Source organism: Neopelma chrysocephalum, unplaced genomic scaffold (assembly GCF_003984885.1).
Source record: "Neopelma chrysocephalum unplaced genomic scaffold, ASM398488v2 Primary Assembly neopelma1_84, whole genome shotgun sequence".
NCBI classification, from domain to species: Eukaryota; Metazoa; Chordata; class Aves; order Passeriformes; family Pipridae; genus Neopelma; species Neopelma chrysocephalum.
This window is the reverse complement of record NW_020897746.1, coordinates 1,978,747-1,987,894: the sequence shown is the minus strand read 5'-3', so window position 1 is coordinate 1,987,894 and position 9,148 is coordinate 1,978,747. Positions and strand designations below refer to the sequence as shown.

Genomic DNA, 9,148 nt, shown 5'->3' with positions numbered 1-9,148 from the left:
AATTCCTTCCTGCAAGGAGCCCTGGAAGCGGGGCTGGGTCCTGGCCCATATCCACCCTCCTGACGGGCAGCTCTCCCCAGAGGTCACACTCCCGTTGCTCTCCCAAAGCTCACACAGCTTTTTGTTTAGGAAATACCAGCTGGGATGTCCTGTCCCTTGTGAGCAGGGCTGAGTGTGGCCTTGCCAAGCTGCTACAATAGACCCCTCCCCTGCAGGCCTCCAGCCCCAGCAAGTCTCCAAGGAATCCATGGAGGAAAAGACAGGCTCCAAGTGCCCGGGGCTGCTTGGCACACTCAGCATCCTCCTGTGCCCTTCCCCAGCACAGAGGGAGGGGAGATGGGGAAAATCTGCCTTGAAAGCTTTTGTTTTAGAGCATCCAGGTGCATAATGGTAACATGCTAAAGCACAGGGCTAGGAAAACCACTGCTTGTGTCCCTGAAATCCTTCCTTGTGTCCTGGCACCTTCCCAGGGGGATCCAGCACCCAGCTGGCTGCACAGTGGGGGAGGGCACACCACAGGTCCCTGCCGTGACCAAACAGCCTCAGAGCAGCTCAGGACACACAGGAAGGGTGAGACCTTGTGCCCCCCAACAGCAGACAGCAAGTGTCCCAAGGGCCCATTCTGTCCCCAAGCTCCTCGCTGGCCCAAGGTACTCTGCTCCAAGGACTCAAAAATGGAAAATGAGGATGATTTCAAGCCCACCTTTCCCCTGTGCTCGCGACATCAGAGGCGTGCTTTGCTATGTCAGAGCAAGGAGTATTTTATTATTATTACTTTTGGAGTATTTCTGCTCTATAAACCTTCAAAGTTCAGCCCCCACCCAGCTCTGGAGGGCTGAGGTGGGGCCAGCATTACACAGCTAATGCTCAAGAAACTGGCTTGGTGTGGAGTCCTGAGGCTTGTGGTAAAAAAAAAAAAAAAAGGCACATTCAGAGAATTTCTCTGCTCTGTGGCAACTCCCACTTCCTGCTCCCCAGGAAACCCCAGCACACAGCGAGTGAAAATCAAACAGGACTCACACCCAAGTGCAGCAGCGATAAGAAATTTGGTTCCGATCCACACTGGGGAGAAATGCAATTAACTGCCAGTTTCTCAGAAGCCAAAAGACTGAATGTTTGCCAAGAGGCTAAAAATAAACCAAAGAGGGCTCTATTTAAAGGCACGTCCTAAGAAATGCCTCTGTCCTTGATTAAATAAACTGCGACTTCCAGCAAAGCACTTTTTTCCAGCAATTTGGGGGGAGCTTTGGCAGCGGGAGAATAAACATTAAAGTCCAAAAATTTTAACACTTTTGAAAAGAACGACCTCGTGGCTGGAGCTGGGCCAGTGCCTCTGACCAGCAGCAAACTGGGGCTCGCTGGGCTGGAGCAGGAGCAGGAAGGATTCCTGTTCCATCACGTCCGACCAGCGTCCCCGTGTGGCTGGAGAAGTGTCTTTACTTCAGGGTTTCACTGAATTTTGCCTGTTTGCATAGAAATAAATGATCCTTTCCATGTAAATGGGGTCCAAAAGTTCCCACATCGTGGTGCCACGAGCATTTGCAGTGACAAGCCAGAGACCTGAGCAGGGGGCACCTCTGACTGCTCTCAGAAGGAGCATTTCAACCTCTCCAGCCAAGCCTTAGGAGACTCCAGCTCTGCATGGTAACGACTCCAGCACACTTAGGAAGAGAGTGTTTCCACAGGGAAAACTCTCAAGATCCCTGGGTGAAAGGAATTGTGCCCAGAGCTCATGAAACAGCACCGTTTAACTTAAAGAGTTTTAACCCCTGTTAAAGCTACATGGCAAGAACATGGTGTAGAAACAGAGCTGAGCCATGAACCACAGAAGGAATGTCTGCTCTGGTTAAACAAAGCATTATTTTAATTTCAAGATTTTATAAATATTTATTTACAAAAGGAAGGTATCAATCCAAAGAGTTAAATGTACAGCTCCCAAGTGTTGCTGGAACACAGGGAGAGGAACCATGTGAATGCAATCCCACAATTTACAACACCCACTATTCAAAGAGAAACCCACATTCTTCATTTAAAATACCTCATCCAAAGTTTTCAAGCACAAATCCCACAAGAAGGAACAGACCCTTTTTGTACAGACTTTTAACTCCACACACTGAACACACCACTCTCTGCCATCCCAGTGAACACTGCAAGCCAACGTCTCATGATCCTACAAAAGGCTTTTTTCCCAGCCCCCAGACTCCTCAGCACACCACGTGGATTCCAGGAAGGTTAAAACCCTGTCAGTCACATTCCCTGCTGATCCCTACACCCTCCTGGCCTGAGCAAAAGCCCTGTGGCCCCAACACACACAGCAGGACACCCGATGGCCTCACTGTGACAGGCTGGTCAGACAAGGGCTGCTCTCACCTCCCCTCACTGGAATGATGTGTGCAGCCTTCCTTGGAACTGCTACACTCTCCATACAGGCACAGGGAGAACAGGGATTCCCATAAATCCAGGGGTTTGGGATGTTAGTGAGATCTGTGAATGCTTCACATAAACCAGGGCCTGGAGCTGCTCAGAGTTCACTTTCTGCAGCTTCTACGAGACTTCAATGATATTCCCACTAATCCAACAGCTCCATTTCCTTTAGATGTCCTTCACTGCAACCTCTCAGTGCTGTTCCAATCACGGAATGAGGGAAGCAGGGCCAGAATGTCACTACCTAAACTGGAAAAGAAGCAGCAACAACCTCCAAGAGCAAAACACAGCGACGTCCACGACAAACTATCTGAGGCACCAACTGCTGGAGGAGTTGAGGAGTTCCCAGGTGACAGAAGGCTCAGCTTGTGCATGGCTTTTCTGAAGAATCTCCAGCAATTATCTCTTAATTCATCCAGTAGTTCTAAACCTGCAGGAAACCCACCTAGGATGTTTTTAGATTTAAAGTCTAAGCGAATTAATTCTCATTAACCAAACTAAAGAAAGGACTTAAACACAAACTGCTAGTGGAAAATGGAACATAAGTTGCCAGGAGCGTTAACCTCAAGTCTTGCACAATTTATTTACTTCTTTTGATTCACACCTCGTGTGCAGCTCCCAAATCTCATGGTCTGAGCAACGTTCTCTGTTGGTCACTGCTGTGAATCCAGCCTGGCTTGAGGCTTCCACCACACTCAGGATGCTGTTTGCTCCTCTGTAGCCACGGTCTGCAGAAGGCAAAATAAAAGAAGAAAAGGACAGGAGAACTATGAGTCTGTGATTTTGGGGGCAAGACATTAATTTCTGCCAGATACTGAGACAGGGCTGGGCCTCTGGGTAACCACTGCCGTGGTATAAAGGAAGCAAATCAAGATTTTCAGAAGCAAATCAAGCTACAGGAGAGGATGATCCCAGCACAGAGTGCCAAGAAAGGTGATCAGTGTTTGCTTTTCTGATCATACTGGTGACAGTAATTACAGCAAATATTTGTGAACTTGTGGCAGCCAAACCACCTCTCCCCAGAGTCATCTAATACAGCCAGAAAAACCAGTAAAGCTGCAGTTAAATGAAGTGGAACAGGGATGGTTGTTCCTACTGCTGCAGGGCCCCATGAAATGAAGAAAACCCAGTGCTGGGGCAGAAAAGGAGCTGTTGAGAAGAGCTGGGTGGAAATGAGAAGAAACATAAAGGGCAGTGGTAGCCCTTTTAGCTAAGAGTCTTCCTTCTTCCCTCCTGGACTTTTATTTGGAGGAAGAAGAGATTTGATCCATTGTAAATACTGCTTTATCATGGTAGAGATAGTTGAGATTGTGTGTGTAATGTGTTATAATATTTATTTGTAAAGTCATTGTAATATAATCCCTTCCCCCTGTTTTGAGTCTTGTGTGGTGTCTGGAAAAACCCATCTCACACTGGGTTGAGATGAGGGAGGGGGGTTTGGACTCGAGAACTGGATTTTGAGGCTCTCAAACCATTACACCAGCATACCAGACATATCCCAATAAATCCTATGTCACTTGTCCATGGCACCAGCAAATTACACAATGCTGCAAATGAGACCTGATGACAATAATTAGCAAGAGACTCTGTGACTTAACTGAGGGAGCCCAAATTCACAAGGAGGCAACGTGTGAAGGGTCCCACTGCAGAGCCCTAAATAACAACTCTTTTCTGGAGCCACAGTGTTGTTTTTTCCCAGGGTTTCCAAAGCCCTGGGAATCTTACCTGCCGCAAGAACTGCTTTCCAAGGTAGTTGGTTGCCATGCTGGTCAGGTTCTTCCTGCTGCCCACTTTACACCTGATGTAACCATAAAGGTTGGCTCCCTGGAGCACCACCCCCATCACAACCACTGCCTGTGGCACAGGAAGATAAAGTCAGAGTTCCATCACCTTATTTGTAGGGTGCAAGATCCGTTATGGAGCTGAGGAGGGAACTCACCAGCCACTTGACTTTGAAAGAGAAGAGAGCACTGAAGGCAAATATCACCCAGATCATGGGACAGGTAATCAGGCCTAACCAGAAAATTCGGGATTCTGCTTCAGATGAGGTTTTACTCCCTTGTGCTGATACCTAAAAACAGGAATGAAGATCACAGAATCACAGAATCAGAAGGATCATCGAGTCCAACCCTGCACAGCACCATCCCCAAGAGTCACACCATGGCCTGAGAGGATCAACAGGCTGCTCCTCTGTAGAGATCTCATTGTCCTTAAAAAAAGGGTAGAATCCCCATGCTCCCTGCTTTTTGCCTCCACACAACAGCACTGGGTGATTTCAAGATTAATCTCATTATTAGTCACATAAAGACCTCTCAGCACCAGAAAGTGTTTCCATTTATGAGATCCTTTTGTCAATTTTCTATCAGACACAGTGGAGGTTGCAGCCTCAGATCCTCTTGTAATGCCTCGGGCTAAAAGTTTGGGAAATATGACATTTACTGCATGGTTCACTTACAAAGGTGTAATCTTCTACCTCCAAAAACATAGACAAGCAGAATTTCACTAATCCTAGCACTGGTAGAAATAAATAGTAATATTTTTAGGCATCCAAGGAGGGCAATTTTTCCTTTACAAGCACAGAGGTCTGACACACGCTATTGATTTTATAAAGTCTGTACATGGCGGGAGACCCCAAGCAAACACCTCCTATAACAGCTAAAAAATCTGGACTGGATTAACATCTAATAGGCAAGTTTCCACCACCAGTTCACACCACCAGCAGTTCAGCTCACTTTGCCCCTTTCCCAATGTGTTTTAGCTGTTCTAAACTAGCACTGTTATAAGAAAGAATGTGTCTGCAGTGAGTGCACAAACTGAGCTGGAGAAAGGTTTAGGTTCAATCCCTAAACCACTGCAGTGCTCCCATGGGATTTAGGAAAGGATGTTTACTGCACTCCAGATCTGCTCCATCCAGAGATCAGGGAATCCCAGAAGGGGTTGGGTTGGAAGGGATCTTAAAGTTCATCCAGTTCCACCCCCTGCCATGGGCAGGGACACCTTCCACTGTCCCAGGCTGCTCCAACCTGGCCTTGGACACTTGCAGGGATGGGGCAGCCACAGCTTCTCTGGGCAACCTGTGCCAGGGCCTCCCCACCCTCACAGGGAAGAATTTCTTCCTAATATACAATCTAACCCTACTCTCTGTCAGTTTGAAGCCATTCCTCTATGTCCTATAACTAAAATAAGGATCCAAAGTGGCAAATATGTGACATGTCTGAAGATGTGACACCAGAGAGGCATCAGGAACATAAAGGCAAAGCAAAGCCAGGACCAGCTATGTGTTTCTTCCTACTTCCAATAGTTTTCCAAAGCAGCTGTTCCAAGTTCACACCAGAAAATTTGTAGGATACTGATACAGCATGGGAACCTTTCTTGCCTTTCATGTGGGACTTTTAAGTTACTAACATTAAGCTCAATACATTATGAGAACTTTTAAATAACTCAACAATCCAAAAGCTCATCCAGCAGCCTTTGGGAAACAAGCCCATGGTGACAGACCTGTGGCTGGAAGTAATTGTACCTTGTGCAATCTACCTTCACAAGCACAGCCACCAATTAATAGGGGGGTTCATAAAACAGAAACAATTAAAAGATAAAAGAAACAAAACAAAGGAATTTACCTTCCTGGCTTCAAACACCCAGTGACTTCTCCCATCATCATCCACCTGGTTCCACCAGCGAAGGCCAACCATCAGCCTCCCTGTGACATTCTGAAACAAGAAGAGCAATGAGCTTTGTGCCTCCTGCTAAAAGAAACCTTTTGCCAAAGTTCAGCTGCCTGGGTTGCTGTTTTCCATGGTGCTTGTGTGCCTCACATTTGGGAAAATGAGATTTCAAGGCCCTTATGCCCACAGCAATCTGTTTTCTAGGATGTCCAGTACAATGTCAAATGACTGATTTCTGCTGGTTCAGAAGTGATCTGATAACAAAGCTTAAAAAAAAGTCTAAAACATATTCCCTATTTGGTTTTCAAAATGAAACCAAGTACACAGACTTATTATTTCATAACACTTTCCAATCCATCACAGAACTTGAGGGTATTTTTGGGTATCATTTTGCAGCAAAGTCACAAAGAAGTTACTTTTTTGTGACATGAACATCACTGTCAATTATTTTTATACAGTAAGGCAAAGATAACAAAAAGCATGAGGAACTTACCTTTACAGCCCAAAAGTCACAGGACAAGAGGAGGATAATGGTCACCATGCAGGCAATAAAGCTGCTAGTTAAGAGCTCACAGAGCAGATAGACAACTATGGCACTGACTCGGAAGAATAAGTGGAAAAATGATGCCACTGGGTGCCTGGAATGAAGGACAGGACAGTCACAGCTCCTTCACACAAATGACATTGCCAAGAGATCTCCCAGCATAAGGATCAGCATCATAACATGAACCCAGTGTGCAACAAGTTCTGAAAATATGGGACACAAACTGAGTGGAAGGTCACCACAAGGAAGAGACATTCTGCATGCAGGGATATCCCACATGCAGGCAGGATTTGGGGTGGGAGGGGACAGGGAGCTTCACCTGGTGTTCAACACATGGCAGTTTTTATGGGGTAAATTTAAAGAGGTTCTGACAGAGAAAACTCCTCTGAAGGAAAGATGCCACTTCTCAACACATCAGAGTTGCCCTCCTTCCTGATTTCATAGAATCATGGAATGGTTTGGGGTGGAAAGGGCCTTAAATTCATCGAGTTCCACCCCCCTGCCATGGGCAGAGACATCTTGCACTAGCCCAGGTTGCTGAGTTTCTCTGGTTTTCAGGTCAGAAACAAGAGCCGAGGTCACAGCACGGGGGATGGACACTGCTCCAGGGGGGTAATTTTGGGCAGAACTAGGAAGGAGCCAGCTGGACTAACCAGGCCAGGACTTGGCAGAGAGCAGGGCAGCACAGAACACATTTGGGGTGAGATAATGGACCAGCCCAGACCCAGCACCTGACACGGTGAGAACCCCCCGTTACACAGAGCTGTGTCACTGTGGTTTCCTCACACACGGGAATTCAAACACAGGTCAAGTGTGAGGGCACCCAAAAACATGAAAACACAGATCTACAGATTCCAACTGAGCTTCTGGAACTGGTGCACTCAGTTATCCAGAAATTGCTCTCCATAACTTCCAAATCAATGAAGAAAGTATTTGCCATTACATATTTTGATGTAACATGACAGTCCTTCCTTCCTCACACTTCTGCCCAGAGCTCATCTAGAAACTCCCTCTGTGGCCACTGACCTTATTTTTGACTTTTTTGATCTCCTGGATAAATCATCATCTGCATCAAAGAGAGACACATCCTCAATGTCATCACTGTCCTGAATAGGGGAACAGAGAAGGGTTACATGAGAAAAATGAATCCATTTCTAACTTCAAGCAGGGACAGTTTTGATCACTCAGAAAATCAGAGGCACCTCGGGATCAAAATTAGTTAAGGAAGAATGTGAAGATTTAACCACATACAAAACAAAAAATGCATAGAATGGTAGAATATCCTGAGTTGGAAGGGACCCACAAGGATCATCCAGTTCAACTCCTGGCCCTGCACAGACACCCCAACAATCCCACCCTGTCCCTGAGAGTGTTGTCCAAACCCTCCTGGAGCTCTGGCAGCCTTGGGGCTGTGCCCACTGCCCTGGGGAGCCTGGGCAGTGCCCAACCAGCCTCTGGGGGAAGAACCTTTTCCTGAGATTCAACCTGACCCTGCCCTGACACAGCTCCAGCCATTCCCTGGGTGCTGTCCCTGGTCACAGAGAGCAGAGATCAGTGCTGCCTCTCCTGAGGAATTAGTGTTTTGAGCCCCTCGTGCCCCCACCAGTCCCAGCCCTGCGGCTCTAGAGCTCATCACAAACACTGAGTGTTCCCAGTGCTTAACCAGCAGCCTCGGAAACCTGTTCTTCTTGCCTGAATAACAACCCAAGTGGAAGAATATTCTGTTACTGACCCTTCAGAGAGAATTCCCTATCCGAACTGCGGCCAGGATGGGATATTGCTGTGACTAAAGCCCTGCCTCTTGTGACCCTGTAAACAGCGGGCCAAAGTGATGCCTGAAAATCTACATAATATAGATTTTAAGGCATCATATGTGACACCCCCCGAGCTCTCCATTCCCATATCAGGGAATGTGTGTGTCAAACACCGGGCGGCAGCGGAGCCCAAAAAGGGCTGTTGGTAACAACGAGGGGCTGTTGGGATGAACCGCCTCGGTGTCCCGGGGCCCGCAGGCTGCCGCCCATATCCCGGTACCGCTGCCGGGCCTGATCCCAATCCCAGTCCCAATCCTGGTCCTACGCCCAGAGCCCCCCTCCAATCCCGATCCCGGTTGCGGCTGCCCGATCCCGGTCCTGTGACAAATGCCGAGGGCCCCTTTCCCAATCCCAATCCCAACCCCAACGCCACCCCCGATCCCGGTACCATGGTCGGAGCCGCCACTTCCGCCCCTCCGCGAGCGTCACCTCCGCAGACCAATCGCGGCGCGTCCCGCCCCGTGACCCCGCCCACACCCCGGTACGGCACACTCGCAGACCAATGGCGGCGCGGCCCGCCCCCGTGACCCCGCCCCTCCCAGCCCGCGCGTGCGCGCTGACGGGGGCCCGGCGGGAGACGTGTCCGCGCGCCGCTCCCGCCAAAGGCCCTGAGGGGAACGGGCGGGGGCGGGGACGGCACCGCCTGAGGGACCGCCCGGCCCCCGATCCCGGCCCCCGATCCCGGCCCCCGATCCCGGCCC

General features: G+C 48.6%; 1 protein-coding gene across 2 annotated transcripts; it reads right to left on the bottom strand.

Moving 5' to 3' along the window:
- Positions 1 to 1,838: 1,838 nt before the first annotated feature.
- On the bottom strand, positions 1,839 to 8,918 carry LOC113971562 (Golgi apparatus membrane protein TVP23 homolog B-like). 2 transcript variants are annotated; one of them, XM_027691632.1, is made up of 7 exons: positions 8,836 to 8,918; positions 7,660 to 7,739; positions 6,583 to 6,727; positions 6,045 to 6,134; positions 4,364 to 4,495; positions 4,150 to 4,278; positions 1,839 to 3,152 (listed from the first exon to the last, which is right to left on the bottom strand). In XM_027691632.1, the coding sequence occupies exons 1-7, from the start codon at positions 8,836 to 8,838 to the stop codon at positions 3,120 to 3,122; spliced, it is 612 nt and encodes a 203-aa protein (XP_027547433.1). In that variant the 5' UTR covers positions 8,839 to 8,918; the 3' UTR covers positions 1,839 to 3,119. The 2 variants fall into 2 exon arrangements, with proteins under 2 accessions (XP_027547433.1, XP_027547434.1); XM_027691633.1 differs by lacking the exon at positions 8,836 to 8,918 and adding an exon at positions 8,366 to 8,566.
- Between the last annotated feature and the right edge of the window lie 230 nt (positions 8,919 to 9,148).

What these genes read in the sequence shown, in the direction of transcription:
- LOC113971562 (XM_027691632.1), bottom strand. An exon ending in GGGTGTTTGAAGCCAGGAAG is followed by an intron (nt 4,496 to 6,044) that starts GTAAATTCCTTT and finishes TCCTGTTTTTAG; the next exon opens with GTATCAGCACAAGGGAGTAA. An exon ending in CTTTCAAAGTCAAGTGGCTG is followed by an intron (nt 4,279 to 4,363) that starts GTGAGTTCCCTC and finishes CCTGTGCCACAG; the next exon opens with GCAGTGGTTGTGATGGGGGT.